This window comes from Cloeon dipterum, chromosome 4 (genome assembly GCF_949628265.1).
Source record: "Cloeon dipterum chromosome 4, ieCloDipt1.1, whole genome shotgun sequence".
Classification (NCBI taxonomy): Eukaryota; Metazoa; Arthropoda; class Insecta; order Ephemeroptera; family Baetidae; genus Cloeon; species Cloeon dipterum.
Genome location: NC_088789.1, coordinates 22,516,217 through 22,541,564, shown reverse-complemented (window position 1 = coordinate 22,541,564; position 25,348 = coordinate 22,516,217). Strand labels below are relative to the sequence as shown.

At 36.4% G+C, this 25,348-nt stretch overlaps 5 protein-coding genes across 5 annotated transcripts; 4 read left to right on the top strand and 1 right to left on the bottom strand.

Moving 5' to 3' along the window:
• The first annotated feature begins 1,006 nt into the window (after nucleotides 1-1,006).
• Nucleotides 1,007-11,669, top strand: LOC135942959 (syntaxin-1A-like). Its single transcript, XM_065489321.1, has 9 exons — nucleotides 1,007-1,268; nucleotides 7,707-7,832; nucleotides 8,989-9,088; nucleotides 9,164-9,238; nucleotides 9,302-9,490; nucleotides 9,967-10,040; nucleotides 10,106-10,243; nucleotides 10,348-10,458; nucleotides 11,328-11,669. Exons 1-9 carry the CDS (start codon nucleotides 1,236-1,238, stop codon nucleotides 11,469-11,471), a joined length of 990 nt encoding a protein of 329 aa, XP_065345393.1. The 5' UTR covers nucleotides 1,007-1,235; the 3' UTR covers nucleotides 11,472-11,669.
• A 1,560-nt stretch (nucleotides 11,670-13,229) lies between these two features.
• Nucleotides 13,230-15,887, top strand: LOC135942961 (syntaxin-3-like). The gene is made up of 8 exons (XM_065489323.1): nucleotides 13,230-13,441; nucleotides 13,501-13,584; nucleotides 13,637-13,736; nucleotides 14,398-14,472; nucleotides 14,535-14,797; nucleotides 14,922-15,059; nucleotides 15,623-15,733; nucleotides 15,793-15,887. Exons 1-8 carry the CDS (start codon nucleotides 13,397-13,399, stop codon nucleotides 15,868-15,870), a joined length of 894 nt encoding a protein of 297 aa, XP_065345395.1. The 5' UTR covers nucleotides 13,230-13,396; the 3' UTR covers nucleotides 15,871-15,887.
• On the bottom strand, nucleotides 15,724-19,026 carry LOC135942960 (phosphoenolpyruvate phosphomutase-like). Its single transcript, XM_065489322.1, has 5 exons — nucleotides 18,957-19,026; nucleotides 17,649-18,115; nucleotides 16,285-16,482; nucleotides 16,049-16,225; nucleotides 15,724-15,996 (listed from the first exon to the last, which is right to left on the bottom strand). The coding sequence occupies exons 1-5, from the start codon at nucleotides 18,985-18,987 to the stop codon at nucleotides 15,883-15,885; spliced, it is 987 nt and encodes a 328-aa protein (XP_065345394.1). The 5' UTR covers nucleotides 18,988-19,026; the 3' UTR covers nucleotides 15,724-15,882.
• A 603-nt stretch (nucleotides 19,027-19,629) lies between these two features.
• arg (arginase) lies at nucleotides 19,630-22,279 on the top strand. Its single transcript, XM_065489506.1, has 7 exons — nucleotides 19,630-19,903; nucleotides 19,963-20,035; nucleotides 20,383-20,489; nucleotides 20,581-20,846; nucleotides 21,464-21,520; nucleotides 21,581-21,762; nucleotides 21,818-22,279. The coding sequence occupies exons 1-7, from the start codon at nucleotides 19,787-19,789 to the stop codon at nucleotides 22,057-22,059; spliced, it is 1,044 nt and encodes a 347-aa protein (XP_065345578.1). The 5' UTR covers nucleotides 19,630-19,786; the 3' UTR covers nucleotides 22,060-22,279.
• A 241-nt stretch (nucleotides 22,280-22,520) lies between these two features.
• Nucleotides 22,521-24,601, top strand: Dbp45A (putative ATP-dependent RNA helicase Dbp45A). Its single transcript, XM_065489504.1, has 7 exons — nucleotides 22,521-22,854; nucleotides 22,908-23,041; nucleotides 23,104-23,314; nucleotides 23,374-23,540; nucleotides 23,627-23,781; nucleotides 23,986-24,186; nucleotides 24,250-24,601. The coding sequence occupies exons 1-7, from the start codon at nucleotides 22,600-22,602 to the stop codon at nucleotides 24,504-24,506; spliced, it is 1,380 nt and encodes a 459-aa protein (XP_065345576.1). The 5' UTR covers nucleotides 22,521-22,599; the 3' UTR covers nucleotides 24,507-24,601.
• Nucleotides 24,602-25,348: the final 747 nt, after the last annotated feature.

The window sequence follows — 25,348 nt, the reverse complement described above, 5'->3', positions numbered from 1 at the left end:
GCATTGCAAAAATTATTATTATTATTTATAATATTTCTATAAATACAATAATATTACGCATTTTTATAGAAGCGCCGCTAATGATGGTTTGATGCTAAAGACCAAAATAAATGAATTTATTTCTGTTATCCACAGTTTATTTTTAATAGGTCCACTGATGTGAACTTTAATGTGATTAAACGAGCTATGTAATGTACCTATGCTATTTTAGGAAGTATAAAATAAATTTCGCTATAAATACTGCAATCAAATTAAATCGAAGGGAAACCACGAAGAACCGAATGTTCATTGTTGAGTGGAAACAACTTGCTACTATTGAATTGAGACAATTGGTATAAATTTTTTCATAAATAACAAATACATATAAAACAACGGGGTAAAATAATTATTTAAATCGCCTTGTAATTCAATTACTATCTTCATGTCATTTAATTTAATCAATTAAATTAAAAAAATTTAAAAAAACATTGCAATACAGAAACGTGAGATGTATGGATTTTAATAAAATAGATTTATTGGGAAAATTTTTTAAACTCCAACCAATTCAGAATATAACCTTCATTATAGCCACCCATACTCAATTAAGCGCAGAAAATAAGAGACAATTTGAAACTTATTTATTTCATACAACTTCTGCCATGCACATGCGAGATTTTTCACTTTTAAAAATTAATCATGTAAGTTAACCATTCCAATCTTGATTTTTCAGTAATATCAAAGTTAAAGCAGGAAGCACAGTCTCGGAGGCAAAAATCAAACCCTATTTTATTATTTTAACAAAAGTAATTTTCTGCTTTACCGCAAGATTAGGGCTGCGGCGTGCGATAAAAGCCACCGTCCGCGAGATAAAATAGAAAAACGAAATGAGCCGTGGAGTGGAGTGAGTCACAATAATTCAGCACACAATTCAGGAAGGCTGTATAGCAGCGCGAGAGTACGGCACCGCAACAGGTGGGGAGGCAGCGAGAAAAAGAGGTGGAAAAAGCCCTGCGCTGAAAAGTCACCTCAGTCGGTGCGTTTGTCGAGTGATAACAGAGCGCGAGTGAGCACGTCGCCGGCGGCCTGATTTTCCTTCGCGACGCGCGCGTGTCTTTGCTTTACTTCTATTCGCGCCGTGTGTGCAAAAGCAAACCTAACCTAACGTGCTTCGATTAATTATGTTTTGTGTCACGCGGCCTCCTTGTTGATACACTTGCAGGAACTACTCAAGACGAGAGAAAACAATCGGCACAAGCATGGTACGCGACAGACTCAAGGCTTTACAAGCGGTATGTATTTTTTATTATTTAAAATTTGTTAATAGAAAATAATTTGAATTTGAGAATTTCGACTCTTTAGTGTGATGCATGGCGATGAGTCAAAACTTAACGATTTGTTGGTTGTTTATCTATCTTATCTCGCATGATCTCCGGACTTATATGCTTGCCTTTTGGCAGGCGGTATTTACAGAGAAAAAAAAATATTAATTTGCTGAGGGAGAACCCAATTAAGATAGTTAGTTGAGTTAGTTGTAATTTTCAAGATGTTATATGATGAAACTAAAATTCTAGCATAGTATCCGTTTAGGTGTTTATCAAATAGAGATTTTACTATTTTGTATTTAAATTTTAAGATGTTAAAAACGTGGTTTTTATAATACATTTTAACACCATTAATTAATTAATCATGGATTTATCGATTTTTTTTATGATTCACAATATGATTACCAATACCACCATGTACTTATCATTCTCAAAAGGATATTTAAAGACCAGGATGAACTTCATTTTGCATATTATTGACATATTGAATGATTCATTTGTGGAATATATACGGAAGGGATTTTCCTTACCAATATGTATAAATCTAAATTCAGAAAACAGATACATTTTTACGCTTCTGTTATTCCAGTATTTCTCGTAGCGATCTGTTAGGTTTCATATAATATTTTATTATTTAATAAACTCAAATTATTTGATTCGTGCAATTGATCTTCCGTCTGCTGTTATGGGTTTCTGAATGTTTTTGTGCATATGACTGACTTTGATACTATTTCGATTTATCAAGACCTGGAGTTGCAAATCATAGCCAATTCAGTTGGTTTAAGATGTTGCTTTAATATTAAAAACTTGATAAATCAACCCATTGTTTGTTGTTTGTGATTGTAATTTATGATATTATTGTAATACGAACAAACCAGTGGAAGTTATGGCCAATGTTAGTAAAGATTTTATTCTTGATGGCGTAAACAAGAGCGACGACACCAGAGAACGTCTTGTTTCTAACAAGTTTAATTAAAATGCCCGAAAACCTACCCTTAGGGGAAGGCTAAGTTCCAATACGGGTTCTTATTATTTAAAATGCGTCATGATTTATCGTTTGAACATAAAATATGTTCAAAATCTTGTCAAAACTAGGTTGATTTCAAGGAAATTACTCTAGTTTTCTTATATCCAAAAAATGGAAAACTCCTTTGCCATTTTATTTATTTTATTTTCCATTAGATGCGAGACACTTATTCTTATTTTATTTCCTAAGTTAATAAATTTTCCATTGATTTACATATTTGATGTGAAATTTTTAAATTTCATTGTAGTTCCTAGACATTTACGTACGATCTTCAAGTTGTTGAGCACGTCATGGATGAAGGCACCAATTTTACATTTAATTCATCCAAACCAGAACCAAAGTTACAACCGTTTTAAAGTGAGTCTTTACCTCAGGGCAGCTATGAACAACATTTTGCATTTTTATAGCTCAGACAAAAATGGTCCGTGATTAATTGCTTGCAGAAGTTAGCAAAAATTCATCTCTAAAATGTCCAATAATCCAATCAGGACCAATTATTAAATGATAAAATTCCAGATTTTTCCTAATATTCTGAAAAATTTAACACCTTGTCCGTGTTTTTCGATTTATTTCAATTTCTCTCGTCGCGATGAATTCAACGGTGTGCGGATTGTGGGCTAAATTTCCCTTCTAACGTAATAAATAGAATGATTATCAATAAAAAGACAGTGAAACATGCACACTTCGTAGCCAAATAAAATAAATTAATAAATATGGAGTTTCTACCTGATATTTAGGGGTTTAATTGTGTTAACAACAAATTTTATTTCGTCTTTTAAAACCTGGAGGCATCCTATATTGGAAATCCGGTTCAATTTGTACCATTTTTTGTAAAAAATTGAACGGCATGTGTGCAAAAATCCGTTAAACTCGAGCTGGACCCTTTCTGTATGCGAGCAAGAGAGTCCAAACGAGCTGTATCAGCCTGACCAATTATTTCCAGCAAACCCTGTCTCGGCGTGTGTGAACAATCCATCTTTTCCACGCTGTTTTTTTCGGAGCTGCATGCACGGAGGGAGACGTTCTCATCTCACGCACGAGTTGCAGCTTCTTTTCCAACACACCGCGTCCATTTTCGCGTTGGCCAATCTGCGTGCTCACCTTGCTCCGACTGTTTCTGTCACAAGCCAATGCATTTCTCATTGCATAAAATGTGTACGCACGCTTGTTATTGCCGCGAGCGAGTTTCACCTGGAAATATTCACGGCTGGCAAGCGGCAAGCGCCGTTGCGTCACACTCGCGCCTCAACACAGAAGCAGAGGCTCTAATTTTCTCTTCCATTAGTGCGACAAAAGGCGCCAAAATTACGGCCACTTACGACTGTGTTTAAAAGTGGCCCACATTTCTGTCAAATGATTCTCAATGTCATATTTTTACGCGATTGTTTGGACGGAAATCACGGCTTGAAAATATTTGTGCTCTGATAGTAATGCTGGATAAAATTTTGATTGCATTCTCCTTCCTGTGATATGCTAAATGTTTTTTAATTTTAATTTTATATGAATTGATCTAGATAGGGTTATTAGAAGCTGTTTCAATAAAATCTAGAGGCAATTCAAGCAGGGGTTTGACCAAAAACACTCCAGTTTTTTTATTTTCATTTTCGGAATAGTTAAAAAAAGGAATCTCACTTCTTCCACAGTTGGAAATTTTTTTGTAAACAACTATATCAATTATAGTTTGGTATTTTTTGCATAATCTATAAAGACGCTTAAAAACGCTTCAAATAGTTATATCGCCGATTTTAGAGAATTTCAACTGGTACGCGATCACTTTTAAAACTCATGGTTTTCCCCAATTTGCACCAGCCACAAAGACAGAGGCATTTTTTGGTTGACGTACAATTCAGAGTCAGTTTAATTTTCCAATATCTCCTTTTTAATATTTCAATATTTCTTGGCTTTTAATTTATAGTAATTTTTCCTGCGAGTTTTCCACAAATTCTTTATTTACAGCTTTTACTTTTAAGTTTTTAACTTTGATTATGTGTTTTTATCTTTTTTTCTGGAAAATTGTGTTGAAAAATACATAAATTAAAACAATAATACTATATTTTGCCGTTTTTTTTCACTGCACGAGCAACACCGCAAATTCTGGATAAAAAATTATTTATTTTATCCTGAAAAGGCAGGAAATTTAGAGACAAACATGTTTCTTTTGAAGAGTTTAAGGTTCTTAAAATAGAAATGTAAATATTTTGATCTTGACAAACTAAAAAAATTGTTGCACAGTAAATAATTCAGCAACTAAACAATTCCTACCAGCAACAGGAAAATAATTATTAAAACTAAATTTCCTTAAAGTGAGCATATTCAGGCTCCCGTTTAAATTTATGAGAAAGAGTTTGCTTGTTAATCAGGTGACGAGCATTGTCTCCCTATTGAAAATCAGGATTTTTTCGCCAGAAGGGAAATTTATTTCATAATTAACACACTGTTGGATAGATCATGACTGAAAATAATTACGAACCATTTAATTTTTCGATAACTTTGGGAAAATCTGAAATTGAACTCTTAAACTCAGTCGCAAATTGTAGAGATTCAATCTAAAAATTGTATCCCCTTTTTTTGTAGTAAACAACTCATAATTACAGTTGTTGTCTTTTATCTTCCGACAAAGTGGATACTAATAAGTCGTATGTATTAGAGTGCACTTTTTATTGGTTTTGCTAGATGTAAAAGAAACACGCTCGAAAATTGGATGCTTTTATCGAAGGTCCCAACTCGTCTCGCAAAGCAATAACCCGGACAATGGCATAAAAAATTCAAGGCGGCGTTTTGCTGGAAGCACTTTATTCACTTCCTCCACATCTTTGGCAAAAGTCCATTGGACGTGACCAGCCGTTTTTCACCCAGACGAAAAAAAATCGAATTTTCACTCATCACTATCGAAGCACTTGTGGAAATTGGACACAAACTAATTATTATACGGATTGCACAAAAAGCGTCTGATCTATTTTTACACCTGAACACGCGTTGGGTTATTTCCACGTTAGGCGGCCTTGCCTCTCGCGGTGGCCATGCGGGAAGGATAAATTCACCTGCACACAAACACGCTCACTCACTTCCATTTATTTTCCTGGTGCGTGCACCTTGACGCCTAACTATTAATGAAACGCTATTGAACTTGATTCCGATCCTGCAGAGAGAAATTCGGCCTGATTGGACGGAATTCATTATTTTCGGCCTTGCACTTGCGATGATTTCACCTGACAATGTAATTTATAGAATTGTTTTGCAATCGTGTGCTTTCCAAAAGCTTTTATTCGCTTTTTCCTGAGTGTATTTAGTCCATTCGCATAGCCCGATGCTAGAAAATAAATTTTTTCCCGCTCCTTTTCTAAATATTATTACTTTCAACAACATCAAAATATTAACATTTATTAGAAGTGTTGGGTTTAGTAACTACTTAATGAAGCAGTCTCTACAATTTGCAATAATTAAATGAGGGCCTTGCTAAAGTTCAAATAAAAGTTTTGCTGAGTTTCTTTAAAATTGACAGCGTTTGGTTTATCTGCGAATCCTTAGTGATTAAGATTAATCATTAGCAAAAAGGATTTCCCGGGATTTTGCGGTATCAATCCTCTTTAAGGCTAAAATTTGCGGACGAGCATAATTATTTTACGCCACACACCTCCACATCTAAAACAATTATTATTGAATCTTTTGTAAGCTTCTACGCAGGTAAATTTTTATAATTATTAAGAAAATACTTGGAATTGTCTTAATAAAACTGAAATTTCAAAATATGAACGTGATTCACGCTTAATTGTTTCTTTTTATCATCACTTAAGTAGTGATTAGATTCGGCCTTCGTGCCATCTATATATTAGTGCGTCAATCCAATGAGAATATGATGAGTAACGCTCTCTCACTGAGCGTTGCAAATCGGGTAATAGTAGAACAAAGAGCGTCTTTATTGTTCACATGTCGTGCGCTGACAAAAGATTTAGGTTAATATTCCAAGCATGTCGCGTCGCGACAGATAAACGGATTCAGGGAAAGTATCACGCGCGTTTCGTGTGTATTTTGCATTATTTGATCTGACTAACACAGCGTCTAATTAAATAGACTGGCAGGTTTTGTGCTTTGTCGCTCACTACACACTGCACTGCAGCCCTAATCTTATCTTATCTCGCGCCGATCCAGTCTCTCTCACAGAGGCAGTCGCTTTATTAACACGTATAAAGCACGGAGTCGTCGTATAGTGCCACTTTCCAATTGAAGTGAGCGGCCTTTGGCTGTGCAAATCGCGCCACACAATGCAGTTTTGCGGAGAGAACATTCATTGCACAAATAATAAATTTTGCAACTGGTTGGTTGAGGTCGAATGCCCCAAGAAAATCACAAATCAAGTCGGTCTACGCCTTGTGTAGTACGATTAAAGTACTTTTCTGAGGATTGATATTGCAAAACCCCAGAAAATCCTTGTTGTAAATGCATGAACTCATCCCTTAGGATTCAGTTGAAGGAGTTGAAGCCAAAATTGCAAAGTATTTTTTTTTTAGAAATGTGTTTACGAAGTTAGCATGCTTTTCAAATAGTGAGAACTGTCTCCTTACTTGAAATCCTAGTTTATTTCACAACAAAGAGTTTCTATAAAAGGTTGCATAATACGCTGTTTGACAGATCTCGATGAGAGGAATCGAAATCTGCCAAGAAAATGTGGTCAAGCGCTGTAAATTTTAGAGAAAATTTGAAAATGTTGAAATATTACTGTAGAAATAAGGTCCTTTTCTGTTTATTTGATTATTGCAAATTGCAGAACAAATTATATATCGATCAACTACTTATTGCATCGGTAGTACCCCGTAATTGTATCCAACAATTAAAATCATTTCCAATTGTTGCCCAGCATCGATCCAAGGGGTTGGGGGTGGCGATGTTGCCTATTTTACGCAGAATTTCACCACGAGTCCAACCAACATTGGTCTTTGATCGTACGACCCATACGAGCCGAGCTATGACTTTTTGAAGTTGAAAAAACGTGGTTTGCGACATTACAAAATTACGGTTTTCGGGGCCCGGCGGGAGCACTGTGAATCCAACTGAAGTGTTATTCTTGCTCAAAATCGTAACACTAGAGCCTGTTCTTTTCTATATCAGTATCAAGAATCAAGACTTTCAGGAGAGAAAAGAGCACGATTTTGCTCTAGTGGTAGTAAAGACACACAAATAATAATTCAAGCGGCGATATAATCGGCTGGAAAGAGAGAAAGTAACTCAAAACCCGTAACTAAATATAGCGCCGCGCATTTGCTGTGAGAGGTGTGTGTAATACCAGACACGGGCGATTAAGTGCATTTCCTTGCACGCCGAGCAGCTAATTGCACACATTCTCGTCATAATAATATACTGTCGCCCTTTTTGACCGACAGACCCGCGATGAACTGGAGGCTGCGGGGGAGCTGCCAGAGGTCATCGACCGCTACGTCTACGAGCAGCACATCGACATCGATGAGGACGAGGAGAACGAAGACAGTCTGCAAAATTTCTTCCTCAAGGTGAGACCTTGGCCGCAATTAGTAGAACACAAAAGCGATAAAATAAATCGCGCTCGGCCAGTCGCAATCTCTCGGTGTTCCTCAAAACCTTGGAGGCGCCCTCGACTGTAAGACGCGCGCGCGCTTGTAATTTTGACTAGCTGTCACATACCTGCGTTAAACTAACGCTAAATTTTGACGCGTTTGTGTAGTTTTGAAACTGAGCCAATGTGTTATTTATTTTTTAACAGAGAAAAAATAAAATCTTTCATTTGAGCTTCAAAAGTGATGATAGAATGAATATATTTTTTTTAATTTATTTTGTTTAATAGTCTATAATGTTTTGCTGACTTAAAATAGATATCCAGCAATGTTCAGAGTGGAAATTTTCAGAGCTTATTATTTTATAAAAATATTTTATTTAATAAATTTTTTGTTTTAAATTATTAAATTATTTCATTACTTCGTTTAATTGATTAATTCATTCTAACATATTTATAAATCCCAAATAATTCATTTTTTAATATTTGGCTCTACTTCCCTTGAGAGTAAGAATGAAAAGCATAATTAAATTCAAATTCGACTTGATGAAGAAAGTTAGTTGTAGTTATGGATAATCACCGACTAAATAAATTGATTGTAATTTTAACTTCAATTTGTCGAAAAATGCGATTTTTTTTTTAATTTCAACAATTGATTTCATGATCACTATACTTATAGGGCTGAGAAATTTAAACCAATTGGATATTTTTTAGCTTTTATAACCGTCACAGCACTATCAAATATAAGCACGAATTATTTGGTTCTCAACCACTCTTGAACCATACTTTAAATAAGCGGAAATTCCCATCTTTTTTAAACATTCCCTGAAAATCCAGACGGTCAAAACTGCAAACCTTTGTTTATTCTGAAGTCCATCTTAAATTGGCAAAGACCTCATTTAAAAAAACTCCGAAATTATAAAATTAGGCAAATTAAACATTTTTAATTTGAATTTGACAAAAAAATGGCATATAAATTTTTTTATTTAATCTCTCAATCAATGCAATTTGTCCAAAACTTTACGGCAACTAAGCAGCTGTTAAAGATGTATGAAATTTATGGCTGAATTTTAAAACAAGTACAGTAATAGCTCCATTGTTTCTTGCATTCGTTAATCTTCAAACTGAAATTCAAGGTACAAATGATACGGTCATGGATCGAGACAACGGGAAACCACACGAGGGAGATGCGCCGGCTTCAGAGCAGCATCATCTCGTCACCGAGGCCTGACGAATGTATGTATATAAATAAACACACGCCAAAATACAATCAGCAGAGGGTTGTGACACAATTTTTGTTAATTTCCGCAGTGGCGAAGACCGAGTTGGAGGACAGAATGGCGGCGATCAAGATGACTTCGAACCAAATCAGACTGGCGTTGAAAGGTCGGTTTTGAAATTATTAGGTGCGTTTGGGCTGAGCTAACCGAGTGTGTTGGTTGCGTGTAGAGTTGGCGGAGTGCGTCGCAAGGGCAGAGGAGAAAGCGAACGGCCGACCCTCGGCCACGCTTCGCATCAGGAAGACGCAGTACCAGTCGCTGTCTAGGATTTTTTCTGACACGCTCATCGCCTACAACACAACCCAGCTCAAGTACAGGGAGGACTGCAAGGAAAGAATTCGGAGGCAGTTGAAAATCGGTAAAATAAAAAATATTAAAATAGAAAATAGGCTGTCTTTTACACATGTCGCAAATCATTAAAAAATCATTAAACTTGTAGTTTTAAGATCAGAAATTTAAAAATAATTGAGCATTTGGAAAAGTAAATAATGTTAAATATAAACCACCAGAAACTTGAACATTTTTTATTGATTAAAAATATTTATTTTCTAAAATTTTGAATCGCTTCAAACCTTTTATTTGTTGGAAATAAATAAAAAAATGAATCAAGGCACTATATTAGTTTGAAATTTAGATCAATTTATAAATTAGTTTATGAGAGGAAAGGTCATCAGCGTTTTTAATAACCAAAAAATGATTTTCGCTTAGTTCAAAATATTCCAAAATATATTTTGCAACTTTAAAATAATTTCATTCTAGTTAAAATTCTATTTCATTTAACTTCTTGACAAGATTTTGCAACCACTTTTAAAAAATACATTTGTCCTTCAACAGCCAACAGAGAAACAACAGACGATGAATTGGAGAAAATGCTTGAAAACGGAAATGTGGCAGTCTTCACAGGCGACGTAAGTGGACGAATTTCCATTGCTTGTGAAATTGTAGTCTGACGAGTGAAATATATTATTCACAGATCGTGGTGCAAACTCAGGAAGCGCGGCAAGCGCTGGCGGATGTCGAGGCTCGCCACAAGGAGATTATCAAACTCGAGAAAAACATCACCGAGCTGCGCGATCTATTTATCGAAATGGCGATGCTCGTGGCAACCCAGGTCATTATTTAAGTTATCTTTTGTGATAAATAATTGTGTGACCCAGTAAACCACAAGAAGGACTTTCCTACTCACTTCAATGCCACCTTCTGATTATTTTTCAGGGTGATATGATAGACCGAATCGAGACACACGTGATGAACGCGGGGGAGGCGGTCTCCGAGGCAGCCAGGCAGACCAAAAAGGCGGTCGTGTACAGGAGCAAAGCCAGAAAAGTAATTTTTGGAGACAGTTTTTGATTAAATTATACTAGAAATAAATGGTGGAATTTCTTGTTCAGTGGCTTGTGTTCATGCAGTAGTTGGTGAATGGGCCCTCCTTGAAAAATAATTTGGTATTTGAATTGATTCTTCGGCTTTTGGATACTAATTTCTCCACTATTTTTTATTTTATATCGAGATCCTATACACTATTTTTAAGGTGTACAGAGAGAGAGGGCCTAAACTAAATTAGATGGAACCCCTTTTTGGCAGGGGGTCTTCAGATGGAATTTTGTCAAAGAGTTGCCATTGTAAATCTTGAAGGCAGACATGAAAATAGCAGGTCAAAATTACAAGAAATGAACAAGTTCGCAATTTTTTTGGAAATATCGTTTTATTCAGGAAACTTTTGATATTTTCATGATAGTGTTGAAAATGTTCTACCAATTTTGACAAACAACTTTCCCGCCCTTTCAAAACGAAATTTTGAAATATCTCTATAAAAAATCCGCATATTGAAGGAAGTTAAACTGGAACAAAAGTTGACGTTTTTTGTCGATCTCTCCGTTTCCAGTCACCGCATAGGAACTCAATTCTAGAATCCATTTTTACATAAATTAATCAATTCATCCTACAATGGATCAGTGCACACTGCTCTGGATGGTATCTCTAGATAAAAGTATCAAAATTGTTCCAATTTAACTTAAATTTTTGTCTGTCTGTGCGAGATTTCCATTTTTTAATCATTTTTAATCTCTTCAAAGGGTAGTTTTATATAATGAATAACAACTATTTATTTTAATGTTACTTTCGATCAAAATATTTGTCAACATGAGAAGAAATTCAATCAACAAAGTTAATTAACACGTTTTATGGCTTTTCAGAAAAAGATCATCATCATCATCGTGCTGATTGTGATCGCCATCATCGTCGCCCTGATTTTAGTCTTCACCCTGATGCCCGAAAAGGTCCCTGTCGCCCCACCGGTAACGGGCACATCGACTCCCAAAACCGTAATGCGGAGATGATATGAAAGTGAAACTGTTTCGCGTGTGCAACTTTATACTTTATTTAACATAATATGATGGTTCCTACTCTAGTCCTGTAAGATTGCTTCTCCAATGAACTGAATTTATTTTTTAAATAATTATTTCTGTGAATGGTGTCTTTATTTCTGTATTGTATGAAGAAAATGTACAGTAAAAGAGTAAGTGTGCTTAATCAAACAGTTTTAATTTTCCTTCTTGCCACTCTCACTTAACTTGACTTTAAAATGTTTTAGATTCAAATTTTGGTTTATTACGGATCAGCAGGGCATTTTATTATATTTATTGGATCTTAACTTGCTTTATTGCGTAGCTAGAACGATTTTTCAATGTAACCTAACTGTGCAACAGCTTTTCAGGAAAATCAAAAAATAATCCATTTTTAAATTAAGAAGAATTTGTAATATTTTGTTCCACGAACTCTACGCAATGACAAGGAAATTTGAAGTTTAAATCAATGATAGCGTTTGTTCCTGGTATTGTGATTAATAATTAAGTAGCTCAATCTGCTTTGAAAAATTCTGAAAAATCAGCTCAGCCTTTATCTATAATAATCTTTAAAAATTGGGGGAGAGAGCTAAAATTGTATTGGGTTATTGCCGTTTAAATTTGTGAGAAAATCAGAGTTTGCATATATGCTAGATGCTAATCAAGCGAACACTGTGCTTCCGATCCCTATTGAAAATCAGTATTTTATTTACTCATTGTCAGTAGAGAAATGACAACTCATAAATCAAAAAAGATTTCATACTTAAGCGAAAAAACAAAAAGTTTCGATAAATTTGACAAAATCCGATTTTTTACTGTAGTTTGATTAGTTGGTTTTATTTTTTCACAACATAAAAATTAATAATTATTCATCGTTGCTATATAGCTTGCACAAAAAATGTCTTACATACTTTTTGGCTTAAAAAGGTCAAATTTAAGAAAACATAGTTTGCGTAATACGGATTTAAAGATGGTAAATAAAATTGTCTTGTTCATATTTTGTTGCTGTCAAATGGCAAAAATAGGAAAACAACATACTTGACGTGGTCAACAGGTTTACAATGTTGTTGTACACTCTTTGGTCTAATACTGGCCTTAGAGGCAACAAACAAATACATATCACAGAATTATTTTGTTTTCTTCGAGCGTTTGTTGCTGCACATATTTTGTGGTTTTGAATACGTTCGCGCCGGAAGGGCGCGTTCTGCTCGATAATAAAAACAGGGAAGCGGTTTATTTAATCATTTTAATTTTCTTTGGAGTGGGACGAACTAAACATATTTTATTAAGTGAGAAGTATCATAACAGAATTGACCAGGTAAAAGTGAAGGCTATTAGAACATAAGCCATTTTAGTGTAATCCAGGGAGCTGTGCGAGTGCAGTAAAACGCAGCAGAGAACAATCATTTTCTTAAACTAATGGTGTGATTTTGCACATCCGGTAAAATACTTTTAATCTTTCTAGAACATACAAAAGTGTTGCAAGACATTCCCTTTGGTTAAAAGGTTTGATTTGTTATTTATGTAGCCGACTTCCACTTTCAAAATATCTCTTACCTCTCCCTTTATTATCAAAGGTGTGATTGGTGTGTCAATTGATGCAATCATTGCTGAGGAGGAAATTTAATCCTCCTTCGCCTATATGGAATTTAATATCAAAATAAGTAATAACAATTAAATTTCTGTAAACTATTTGAAAATATTTTGAGCCAATCTTCAGTGCATTAGAGTTGTATATACTTCGTGCCTTCCCTATAGGTGTGGTGTGCTTCAAGTGTGTTATCAACGGCGGTTTAATGACTCAGTGACGTCACGCTGCCTGATAAATAGGCTCGCTCACTCACGGCCAGATAAAAATACAAACGTCCTGTGGGCGCTCCGTCTGCTCAGAACCAGCAGTTTACTTCTGCACATCGGAAATGAGGGACAGACTGAAGGAACTGCAGGAAAAAATGGCTCCTGAGGTAAACAATCGACTTCCATCTCTTTTGGGACGAACATGTTAATGTTTTTGAATGAAAAGGGCCAGGACAATAGGAGCAAGGAGGATGACGTTATGATCCAAATCGATCAGTCACCACAGGCAATGAAAGACTTCTTTGAGGAGGTAAAATTGAAAGTAAAAAAATTTTCAGACAAATTGGAGTCGTTAATTTTAGGTCAACTCAATCAGAGAGAATTTAAGCCTATTTGAAAAAGACGTCCAGCACCTCTCGTTAATTCACCAAACAATGAATTCCCTATCGCCACCGTCTGAGAGTAAGAAATAGTACCTACTTTTCTTTGGAATTTTTAATCCATTTTATTTATTTTAAAGATGTCAAAAATATAATTTAATCATAGATGAAATCAGAAATTTTTCATTATTTCATATTTGAATATTTACAAAAATGTCTGATTCCATCAAGAGATTTATTTTTCTGTTTTACACATCTTGTAAATTTTAATGCTATATTTTTTATAGTCTACATTCTTTATTCCATAAATTTCTTTGCAAGTAAAACTATAATTATGTACCTTAATTATTTTGTGTCTTAAATCGTGTTTGCTTATTTTAAATAATGTGTTGAATATTATGTTAAAGTGATATTTCGTTTTACTAAATAATCATTATTAACCGTTTTTAATATTATGTTTTTTTTCATTTTCGCTACATTACTAATTCATTATATTATTTAAAAAACTAAATTGATGTAAACTATATTTTTATTATATTAATTATGGCCATTCACTTAGGAAGTCAATTACATAACCATAGAAATAACTACACGCATATTAGATCTGTGTCTTTTTGTGTTGATTAAGAATAATTATACCCATTTAAAATCTGTTTAGTTCAAGCTTTTTTTACGTCACTATAGACCGTTGCTCTCAGCCCAAAATTGACTCTTTTGAACAAATTTAATTTTTTTAACTTTAGTGTCAAAGAGGGAGGCGTCGATTACTGTACAAAATGCTCGCACCAAGGCGATGGCAATTTCCAGGCAAATCAAAGGTTTCTAATTTTAATTTAATTTCAAAAGCCGCTATGAAACATTATTTTTCCCATTTTTGTAGGGTTGCCGTCGAAAATGCCGGAGCCGCGGACGGCGTCAAGCTCGCGGATTTTGGCCATCCACGAGAGCACCCTGAGCATGCAGCTGAAACGGACCCTGGAATCTCTATACAACGAGCAGAACAGACAACGTGAAAAGGCGAAACAGATTCTGCACAAGCAACTGACGACCGTGCGATCGTCCATGGAATCGCGCGGAGAGTCGATGACTGACGCTCAGCTGGAGCAACTGCTCGACAATGGAGCATCCATTTTCACGGGAAATGTAGGAAGAAATTTATTTTAAGCTTTGGTTATTCCATTTTATAAATTTCATTAAAAATTTAATTTTTTATTAATACGACAGTGTTGAAAGTATTTAAATGGTGTGTGCTAAATTTTGTTTTCAGTACAGTGCGCAGACATTAATGGCAAAACGAGATTTAGACGATATTCAAATGAGGCACGACGAATTACTCGCCTTGGAGAAGAGTATAGAGGAAGTCAGAGATTTGTTTGCAGACATTGCGTTACTCGTCCACAATCAGGCAAGGCATTATTCGTATCTATTTCAATTTCATTGTCAAATGTCGAGACAAAATTTTTTAAAAAAAATAACCTACTTATCTGAACTGTTTGTCCTTCTCACTAGCGACCTAATACAATAGCAAACTCGATTTTTGGTAATAATGTGTTTCAAAACTCTCCTTAAAAGGGTGATTGATGAAATTGGGAATTGAGACGCTATTTTTTTTATTTTTCCAATGATTTTGTTTCAGACGAATTGATAAATTTTATAATTAAATTGATCTTTTTAAAATCTAATCTTCGTCTTTTAAATAAATAAAAAAATACAAAAACCCTAAAAAACATCAGGTTGTTTGGAAAATTCTTGAATCTACCAAAAATCTAATTATATTTACTCGTTTTAAACGTGTTTTAGCTTCGGATTCAGAAGTGTTGTAGACGCCAGTTTTGGGCTTACCAATTTTAATGAGGTCCAAAACTTAGAATTTTGTGATTGAAGCTCATTTAACTGTAAATCAGTCGCACAGATAATTGACCGATCGTCCCTTATTTCCAACTCTAATGTGATTGATTTATATTTCAGGGAGAGATGGTCGATAATATTGAAATGAACGTCGCAAGTGCGCTGGGCGTAGTTGAGCAGGGGAAAACACAACTCTTAGAGGCAAATAAAAAGAAGTCATCGCTTAGAAAGGTTTTCGATTCGTGTTAATGATTTATTACGTAAATTGAACGTTGTTTTCGATTTTTCAGAAAAAGTACATCTGCGTGATAGGGATTGTCTTGGTGATTACCGCACTTATTTTGATCTTGGTGTTCCTCGTGCCTTAATAAACAAATTTTTCAAATGCTCTTGTTTTGCTCGTCGGCGGGCTTCTCGGAAGGCAAATACCTTTCCTCTGCTTCCTTCAGCTCGTGCTCCCGCTGCAAACGGAAGACTTCTTTCACAGGAATCACCTGGCGTTTTATGAATTAGATTTTAAATCTCACACTATAAATGAGAACAAACCTCGATTTCAACATTTGCGAGCGATTGTTCCTTGAAAATCTTGGCGCTCGTTTCCTGCATCGCCTTTGCAGACGCTCGCATGTTGTGGTTGGCCCAAATGACTGTGGAGACTCCGATTTTCCTGAATTTTCCCGTCGGAACGGTGTAGTATTTGGTCGGAACAATTATCACCGGCGCCTAGAAAACAAACTTGAGTGAAAATTGACCCATGGTAGAACGTCGAGGGGTTTATATACTTTGTTGTTCCAATGCCGCATGAACGCTTCAATGTCGGATGAATCGCTCTTCTTGCTATGCACCAAAATTGCGTCGGCGCCCGCAGTCACGGAATACTCGGCCCTCTTCAGGGCTTCCTCCAAGCCCCAACCTGCGATGAACGCCTCCATGCGGGCCACCACGCAAAAATCTGGATCGGTTTGGTGTTCCTTGCAAGCCTGGAACATCAAAACATAGTTTTAAAAAGAAATATAATTTTTTTCTCATTAATTTAATTGACTTCAGTCGCTTTTTTAGTAAGCCCAACTGATTTTTTTTATAGAATTTCGTTGAAATTAAACCATCAAAGTTTAAAAAATAAGCTTTTTTTTAAATTTGACTTGGAGTTTTTCCGCTAGATTATAAATTAAAAAGTATTGCGTATGGCTCTCACTCTCATTTTATGTTTTTTCATGTAATTATTTTTTTAATCACTAGAAAATTAATCGCAAACCAAACTTTATGGATCCTCCCATCTTATAGATGTAGGCTGCGAATTTTTATAGTGGTCGAAGTTTTTCAATTAGACATTTTTAACAATTTATTACAAGTTTTAAAGTATTAAAAAATAAATTATTTAAAAACATAATTACTGTTGAAGATTGAGGAGTTAATTTTGTGCATGTAATCGATTAAAATAACGCATTTTATTTTTTCCCAGAGATAAATAAAGACAATTTTTTAACATATAAATTCCATTTTTAGAGGAAAAAACTCCAAAACCTGATGAGACTTTCTTATCCTTCTCTATATTTTATTTTCAATTATTTTATGTTGTACAAACTATCGGAACAAATTGAAAATTAAATAGAGTGTGAGTTAAGTAAAGTATTTTTGGCAACTGACAAAATATTGATTTTGTCCACCTATAGCTGTTAGAAAATAAAATTTAGTGCGCACTTATATATTTATCTCAAACTGAGAATGAGTAATCCTTGATTTTTCAGACCAATTAATAAAAATAGTAGATCAATCGATTTTCCTCGTCACATAATAGTCTACAATCTGAAAAATAATCTTGATTGAGCGAAAACTGTCTTCTAAAATTGATTTCCCATGTTGATTCCCAATGAGGTTTTCTCCTTCGGAACTCTATAAATCGTGAAATTCACCGAGTTAAAAACAAATTCCCTGGTGAGCTTATTTCATAATTAAAAATATGCTTGAATTGAAAGAATTCATTAAAAGTTTATCCCTCCGAAAGATCAAGCAATATATAATGCCTCAAAAAATAATATAGAAAGTGATAGTTTTTTCTGATGTATAGAAAAAGATTAATGACAATTTCCGAACGTGATTCTAATAAGCTCTGATTCAAGGTTTTCCATTTAATTTTATATTAGACCTGAATTTTGAGGGCAAACTCTTTAATGTCAGCAAGGGGCTGGGTGCGGTCGTCGAGCAGCGAGTTCGTCTTGGGAAAAAGCTTGTCCTCGATGCAGCAGCCAGCGACGCCGCGCTGCTCCAATTTTCGCACAAGGCGGCGCGCGTTGTTGAAGTTGCCGTAGCCGGTGTCGGCGTCCAGCAGAATGGGCAGCGTGGTGGCGTCGGCCATGAACTCGACCACGTCGAGCACCTGCGTCCACGACGCCTCATTGCTGTCCCGCACGCCGAGCTGTGCCGAGATGCTGAGGCCGCTGGCCCACACGCCGCCGAAGCCCGCCTCCTCCACGATGCGTGCGCTCAGCCCATTGTGCGCCTCCATCAGGAAGCACAGATCCTGCGACTGCAGCATCGCCCTGAGCCGCGACGTCCGCCGCTGCCCGCCCCCGCCCCCGCTCGCCAACCCCCGACGACCGGCGTGCTGCCAAACTGTAAAAATGATTTTAAAAAATAATTACGTTAAAAACAAATTACTTGGGTAGTGCCTTCTGCTCTGTCAATAAGAGTATAAAACAAATAAAATTCATTGTCTGGCCAAATATAATAAGAAACATATTTAATATAAATTAAAATCTGCATAATTTCATTAAAGTAATTAATTGCTTTTTTTAAACTAATTATAAATAAAAATAGGATGGCTCACTTTTACAAGATAAATTTTGCAATTTTTAAATTCAGACTTCTTCTATGTTTACATCAAATCAAATTTTCTACAGATAATACGATATTTTAATATTTATTTGCAAGAGTAAAAGTCTGCGCTAGGATTTGTTTTGAAACAAGAAAATAGGAAAATACGTTCGCTGGAAATTTCATGACTTATATAAAATAAGAAAGTGAACGTCAGATTTTTTCAACGACTATGTCGATTCAAAATTCTTTGTAGTTAATCCTGTGGTATGATTTTTCGAAGGTAAAGAAAGAGATGAGAACTGCATTTGCTTAATATTTTCAAACTATACTCATAAATAGCCACCCAATTTTTATTTTAACCATAATTTATATTTGCTTATTTTAATTCATATTAAAGATTGCACTTTGTAAATATTTAATCATGAGAAACAAATTAATAATCTCTCACGTCTCAAGTACTTTAACTCGTGTAGCCAGCGTCTTTGAACTTTGAAATGAATTTTTGGCTCATGTTTAGCGTGTTCTTTAATTGATGACACAATTTTTAGCATTTTCCCTAAAAATAAATCTTATAAATTATAAGCTCTGCTGGTCAAGTATAAAGGACAAACCTTGAACCAAAAATTTAATAACTTACATTGTTTCCGGAGAATACTACTAAGAAACATGTTGCTCCAGGGGCTGAAGTCTGTCGTCTGGCAGTCAACCCTTTATCTTTTTGTGACCCTTGGGTCAGCTGTCGTTTTATCAACGTCACCCACAAGCATTGTGATCAACAGCTCAAATTGATTTCGTCTACAGATTTAATTTTACTCTTAAGAAATCTTTTTCGTGAAATGAATATGAAATATTTCGAGAATGAAACTTTTTATTCTTCAGTTTGTTTTTATTTAATTTTTTAAAAATGCATCCATTAATTTTAAAAAATAGTTTACACATTTTAAAGGCCTAAAATTGTCAAATGGGCACTGGATAAATTAAAAAAAATAGAACAATAAAAAAACGCTATTAATTTTATAAAATTTTATTTTATTTTGAATGGTACAGTGGATTTTAAATTAAATAACAGATATAAATTAAAATTTTGATATAAAAAATATGAAAATGCGCGCAGAGCTTTAGTCATGATTCGATAATTTAAAATTTAAAAGTAAAAATTGCCTGAAATTTTTCCTTGTATTATTTTTGCGTATTGCACACGCATAGCAAAAAAATCCAGGCGATCATGCGGTCTGACAAAGCGCGTCAGAAATTGTAAACGCCATCTGAGCCGACAGTCGAAAACTACACGTAACGTTGATATATATTTTTCATTCACGTCCGTCGCTCACGGTCACTCTTCACTCGCACAGTAGCCGCCGGCTGGAGGAAAAAGCAACATTATTTATTTTATCTCTCGCAGAGCGGTCAGAAAGAAGCAAAAACCAGTTGGCATTGCGACCTTTCTCGTGTGCTCCACACAGAAAAATGAACGCAATCCGCCGAATTCTGCAGCAGCCTGCCAAAAGTGTTTTCGCTCGGCTGCTCAGCGACCAGGCCGCATGCAGGGTCGGAGTCGTAGGGGTGCCCTTTGAGAAGGGACAGGTAAGGCGATTCGCGTTGCAAAATAACTGGTTTTTATAATTATTGTCCGGCACTTTCAGCGCAACACGGGCGTCAGCCGCGGACCTGAAGTTTTGCGAGCAGCGGGAGTGATTCAAGACCTTTCGAGCTTTGGTAAGAGAATGAAATTCAAATTTGTCTATTGACTCTTGGCATTTTAAATAATTAAATTATTTTAATTAGTTTTACTAGGCTTAAATACAGTAAAATTTCATCTAAAAAAATGCGACACAATCTAAAAGAGAAATGACTGTGAGCGTGAGTGGAATTCCTCGGGTGCCTCAAGTTCCTCGAATTTCATTCCTATCATCCACCTTACACAAGATTCCACTAGGTTTTTATTACCTGTGGATTGTATCCTCTCACAAGTATTTTTTATTAAGTCGCAAATTTTTGAAATTTCTAGAATAATAAATTCAAATTTAAAAGCAACAATTTTGTTAACCACGCATATTTTTAAGGATGTGACGTCAAAGATTACGGCGATGTCAAGTACGAAGTTGTGCCAGTGGGCAAGCAATTGAGCAACATGCGCGAATATGATGATTTTGCGGCTTGCATGGAAAAGGTAAAACTCTAAATATTTATTTCGCCACCAGCAGATTGTGCAATTCCCTCCTAATTTGTAATTTTCCGTTTTTAATTTTAATTCTGGACAGGTTTCGAGCAGCGTGAAACAAGTGCTGTCGGACGGGCGGCTATGTCTGTCGCTTGGCGGCGACCACTCGATGGGGGTTGGCACCATCGACGGCCACTACCAGGCCAAGGGTGACCTCGCCGTGCTCTGGATCGACGCACACGCCGACATCAACACGAGCGCGACGTCGCCCACGGGCAACCTGCACGGCATGCCGGTGGCCCTTTTGGTCAAGGAACTGGCCGACTACTGGCCCTACCTGCCCAATATGGACTGGCAAGTGCCCATGTGAGTGAAATTTAAATTGAGGAGTGGTTTAAAATTTCACTAATATAATAAATGTGTAAGAAACTGAATTTTAGAAAGAAGAAAGAACGCCTAATTAAAGCATTAATTTTTCCTTCTGAAGCAGAACATTCTGGCAGTCAGAGTGCCTCAAGGAAATTTTGTTAATCGGCTACTATACGTTGGTAAAAACAAGGCCCCCTGATGGCGAACCTTTTTCGCCATTTCGCAATTTAAATAAATTGATAAGTAAGCTTCAGGGGTCTTTAAAGGCCAGCGTTAATTATGACGTCATCAATCCTCAGGATGGCAAAGAAAATCATTGTTAAAAAGGCTGCTTGTTTGGATTCCCTTCATTTTTATTCCAATTTAAATCCCCACCAACCGGCAAAGAACAAGAATCAGGGCATCAGAAGTGGTGTGTCCTGAACACCTAATGATGACGTCACAATGTACTGGCCGCTCTCTTTGTCCAGCAATTGACAGCTGATTCCAAAAATTCCAACGGCAATTTTATCCAAACAAATCAAATTAAATATTTGAACGTTCTTTAAAATCTTCCAAAATATTTTTATCGTCTTTTAGTTAAATTTTGTATACAAAATCAAATTTAATTTCAGGCTGTCAATCAAAAACATAGCTTACATCGGCTTGCGGTCAGTTGATGAGTACGAGAGGTATATAATAATTTTGTTTGCCCCAAGTTCAATTAATCAAGCTTTGATTTACTATTTCAGGCTGATTCTGGAGAAGTTTGGAGTGACCGCGTTCGCCATGGAGGACGTGGAGCGGCTGGGGGTGCACGAGGTGACACAACGGGCCCTGGAGGCGATTAACCCGAATGGAGAACGCTCCCTACACGTCAGCTTCGACATCGACAGTTTGGACCCACTGGAGGCCCCGAGCACCGGCACCACTGGTGTGTCTCAATTTCAAATAATCACACCCTAAATACATTATTTTATTATTCTTAGAGAGGGGTGGCCTGAGTCTGCGCGAGGGTGTGCACATCATGGAAACCGTGTTTGCGTCAGGAACGCTGGGCGCCATGGATCTAGTCGAGGTCAACCCTCTCATCGGCTCTGAGAAGGATGTCAAAATCACCGTGGACGCTGCAAAGCAGGTCGTCAGAGCAGGATTTGGATACAAGAGGCGCGGAATGCCACCCCTTCTCAATCAGGAAATTCCTGGATACCAGAAGGCCGATCAGAAATAGGATTAAATCCAAAAGAGAGAAATTTCGGAAATTTTCGAAATTTTCAGAAGTTGCTCAACTGAAATTGTATGATAAGCCGCTGCGTTATTGTTAAGTCAAATGTTAAATGAAAATATATTAATGTTCAGAATTTAATTTTGTGGAAAATAAATACGATAAATATACACTAGTTTAAAAAGATCAAATAAACAGGCATTATTTGCCTCCTTATTACATTAAATGGACGACTCATTTGCCCGTGAAACACCATAAAATTTAATTGGTCTGATTTGCCTCTTTGTGGCTATTTTTACAGTTCAGAGCTGTTTAAAATAATAGTTTAAAACGTTTAAGTACATACATAGATGAATCCGTTGCTCTAATAGTAAAGCTGCCTCGTGGATTTGGCGCTCTTTCAAACCTTCAGCGGGCATGCGCACTAGCCATCTAGCTGCAACGCCCCTTTATTTACATGTGTTCGCATTACATGTGGATACGGACGCAAAGATTGTTCGTGTTATGCTGTTTTATAAATAGATTTGAAATTAATTTGTGGCCGAGATGGGTTCTTTCGAAGCGTTGGGCTTGAAGCCGTGGATCGTGAAACAGTGCCAGATGGTCGGCATCGAAAACGCGACGCCAATCCAGAAGGAGTGCATCCCGCAGGTGTTGGCGGGCAAGGACTGCATCGGCTGCGCGAAGACGGGCAGCGGGAAGACCCTGGCCTTCGCCCTGCCGCTGCTGCAGGTCCTCAGCGAGGACCCTTACGGAATCTTCGCCCTCGTTCTGACGCCAACCAGAGAATTAGCCTACCAGGTAAATTAATTTAAAACCACGTTTCACTGGTGTTAATCAATTTTTTCCTTTAGATTGCGGACCAGTTTCAAATCATGGGCAAACCGATCGGGTTGAGACAGTGCGTCATCGTGGGAGGCATGGACATGATGCGGCAGGGAATGGAACTGTCGAAAAGGCCGCACGTCGTTATTTCCACCCCAGGAAGGTGAGCACCGTTTAAATATTTAATAAAACTCCAGAACTCTTAAATTGACTTTTTAATTGTAGACTGTACGACCACCTTGGAAGTTGTGCAACCTTTACTTTAAAAAAGATAAAATTTCTGGTCATCGACGAGGCGGACAGAATCCTGAGCGGCGACTTCGACGAGCAGCTGAAGCGGATTTTTGAAGCTCTGCCTGAGCAAAGGCAAAACCTTTTGTTCAGCGCCACCATGACCGACACACTGGACAAAGTGCGAAAGGTTGCGAAGAAAGAGGTTTGAAATTGATGCAGGACGAAATTTTCAATTTATTTATCGCATGGACTAATTTGCAGATGTTTTTGCACGAAACAAAAAGCGAGGTTAGCACTGTTGAGACGCTCAAGCAGCACTACGTTTTGTGTCCCACGGCCGTTAAGGATGGCTACCTGGTGCAGGTCATTCGCAAATTCAAAGAGGATCACCCGAGGGGCTCAATTATGGTTTTCACCAAAACGTGCAAGTAAGCATCGAAAATTACGGAAGTAATAATAGAAATAAATGGTTTGTTTAATTTTATTTTTTATTAATTGTAACAATTTTTTACAGAAACTGCCAGCTGCTGAGCATGACCCTTAACGAAGTAGGCTTCACAAATGTTTGTCTGCACGGAATGATTTCCCAAAAGCTGCGCCTCGTTGCCCTGAATAAGTTCAAATCAAACAATGTGAAAATCCTCATAGCCACAGACGTCGCAAGCAGAGGTAAAAACAACACCAGACTCTGATAATCTCAAAGAAATTAAAAAAAAAATTGAAAATCAAAGAGCAGAATTAAATTGTTTGTAATATTAGTTTTTTCTTGGTCAGTTAATAGTAATTTTTTAATTCCTGATTGGTACAGAAATTATAAAAAATAGACAACGGATGAAATTTCCGAAGCCTATATAACCATTTTGTTTTCCGCAGGTTTGGACATTCCAGAGGTTGAGCTGGTGATCAACCACACGGTTCCCAACATCCCAAAGGACTATGTGCACCGGGTAGGCAGGACGGCCAGGGCGGGTCGAGGCGGAAGTGCAGTCACCCTTGTCACACCGAACGACATCAATTTGTTGCACGCCATTGAAGAATTGATCAACACCAAGCTCACCGAATACCCAGTTGACGGTCAGCTCAGAAATGTTATATAAAAAATCGAGGAATTTCTAACTTGAATATTTCTGATTACAGAAAAGGAAGTTTCAAAAATCTTCACAGAAGTGACTGTGACGAGGAGGCAGGCGGAGATTGAGCTGGACGAGACTGACTTCATGGAGAAGAAGGAGCTGAACAAGCGCAAGGACATCGTATTCGCAGGCAAGGACCCGGACAGGGTGCTGCAGAAGAAGGACAAGTACAAAAAGAAGCTGCGCAAGGAGAAGATCAAAGCCGCCATCAAAGCTAGGACGGAAAGGAAAAAGCAGAGGGAGCAAGCAGCAAGCTCGTGACACTAAGAATATGCTTGCAAATTTTCGCGAAATGAATCTAAACTCAAAAACGTGCTAAGATATGATCTAATATATTGAAATAAATTTTGCTAAATTTATATGAAACGTTTTATTTAATACAAATATACATTGAAAGTGCACAATTTTTAAGCAGGGTTTGAAAAAATTTTCCAGGTGGTTATTTTATGAAAAAAAAAATTTGGTGAGAACTGTGAAGTTTTCTTGTTATTAATTTGGATTTAAAATAGTAGTCAATAAGTTATATACGAAAAGCACAAGGAACAAATTAATCTTTCAAGTTGGTTTTGATATTTTTTTGTATTCTGTTATTATATCCGTGATATATGAAAAGTTTAGGTCATTGCTAGTGTAATTTATGGTTAATTTTTAAATTAAGACTTAAAAAATCTTTCAAATTTAGCCACTGTAAATGTGCGAAAATAAATAAAAATCATGTGTAAAAACCCTGAAAAACAATATTTTTATGATTTTTATCTGGAACTTGGAAACACCATTATTGACCAATAGGATGAATTGATTAACATAAACAAACATAAGTTTGAACCAGTTTTTTTTAACTATTTGCTAATTAAGTTTTTTGTCTTATGTAGAGCACATAATGCTAAGATAAAATTGGAAAAGGGTTTCCCTACAAGTTTCAATGAGCGTTCATTTCATTGTGCTAATTTTTGTACACCTTCAAAAATGTAGAATAGGGCGTTAATTTCTGGAAAGTATTTTTTCCATTCAGCTCAGGCTATTCAAGCAACTTATTTTTCAAAGCAATCAAAGATCGAAGAGAAAATGGATCTTAATTTTAGTTTAATGGCACATCGCAATAA

Excerpts from the sequence above, each read along its gene's own strand:
- LOC135942959 (XM_065489321.1), top strand. The coding sequence starts at position 1,236 with ATGGTACGCGACAGACTCAAGGCTTTACAAGCG. Across the intron at positions 9,089-9,163 it reads GTCACCGAGGCCTGACGAAT|TGGCGAAGACCGAGTTGGAG; the intron begins GTATGTATATAA and ends TAATTTCCGCAG. Across the intron at positions 10,041-10,105 it reads TGGCAGTCTTCACAGGCGAC|ATCGTGGTGCAAACTCAGGA; the intron begins GTAAGTGGACGA and ends TATTATTCACAG.
- LOC135942961 (XM_065489323.1), top strand. The coding sequence starts at position 13,397 with ATGAGGGACAGACTGAAGGAACTGCAGGAAAAAATGGCTCCTGAG. Across the intron at positions 13,442-13,500 it reads AGGAAAAAATGGCTCCTGAG|GGCCAGGACAATAGGAGCAA; the intron begins GTAAACAATCGA and ends TTGAATGAAAAG. Across the intron at positions 13,737-14,397 it reads CCTATCGCCACCGTCTGAGA|TGTCAAAGAGGGAGGCGTCG; the intron begins GTAAGAAATAGT and ends TTTTAACTTTAG.
- LOC135942960 (XM_065489322.1), bottom strand. The coding sequence starts at position 18,987 with ATGTTTCTTAGTAGTATTCTCCGGAAACAAT. Across the intron at positions 18,116-18,956 it reads TAGTATTCTCCGGAAACAAT|TTTGGCAGCACGCCGGTCGT; the intron begins GTAAGTTATTAA and ends TCATTTTTACAG. Across the intron at positions 15,997-16,048 it reads TCGCAAATGTTGAAATCGAG|GTGATTCCTGTGAAAGAAGT; the intron begins GTTTGTTCTCAT and ends ATAAAACGCCAG.
- arg (XM_065489506.1), top strand. The coding sequence starts at position 19,787 with ATGAACGCAATCCGCCGAATTCTGCAGCAGCCTGCCAAAAGTGTTTTC. Across the intron at positions 20,490-20,580 it reads TTGCGGCTTGCATGGAAAAG|GTTTCGAGCAGCGTGAAACA; the intron begins GTAAAACTCTAA and ends AATTCTGGACAG. Across the intron at positions 21,763-21,817 it reads CCCGAGCACCGGCACCACTG|AGAGGGGTGGCCTGAGTCTG; the intron begins GTGTGTCTCAAT and ends TATTATTCTTAG.
- Dbp45A (XM_065489504.1), top strand. The coding sequence starts at position 22,600 with ATGGGTTCTTTCGAAGCGTTGGGCTTGAAGCCGTGGATCGTGAAACAG. Across the intron at positions 22,855-22,907 it reads CCAGAGAATTAGCCTACCAG|ATTGCGGACCAGTTTCAAAT; the intron begins GTAAATTAATTT and ends TTTTTCCTTTAG. Across the intron at positions 24,187-24,249 it reads CACCGAATACCCAGTTGACG|AAAAGGAAGTTTCAAAAATC; the intron begins GTCAGCTCAGAA and ends TTCTGATTACAG.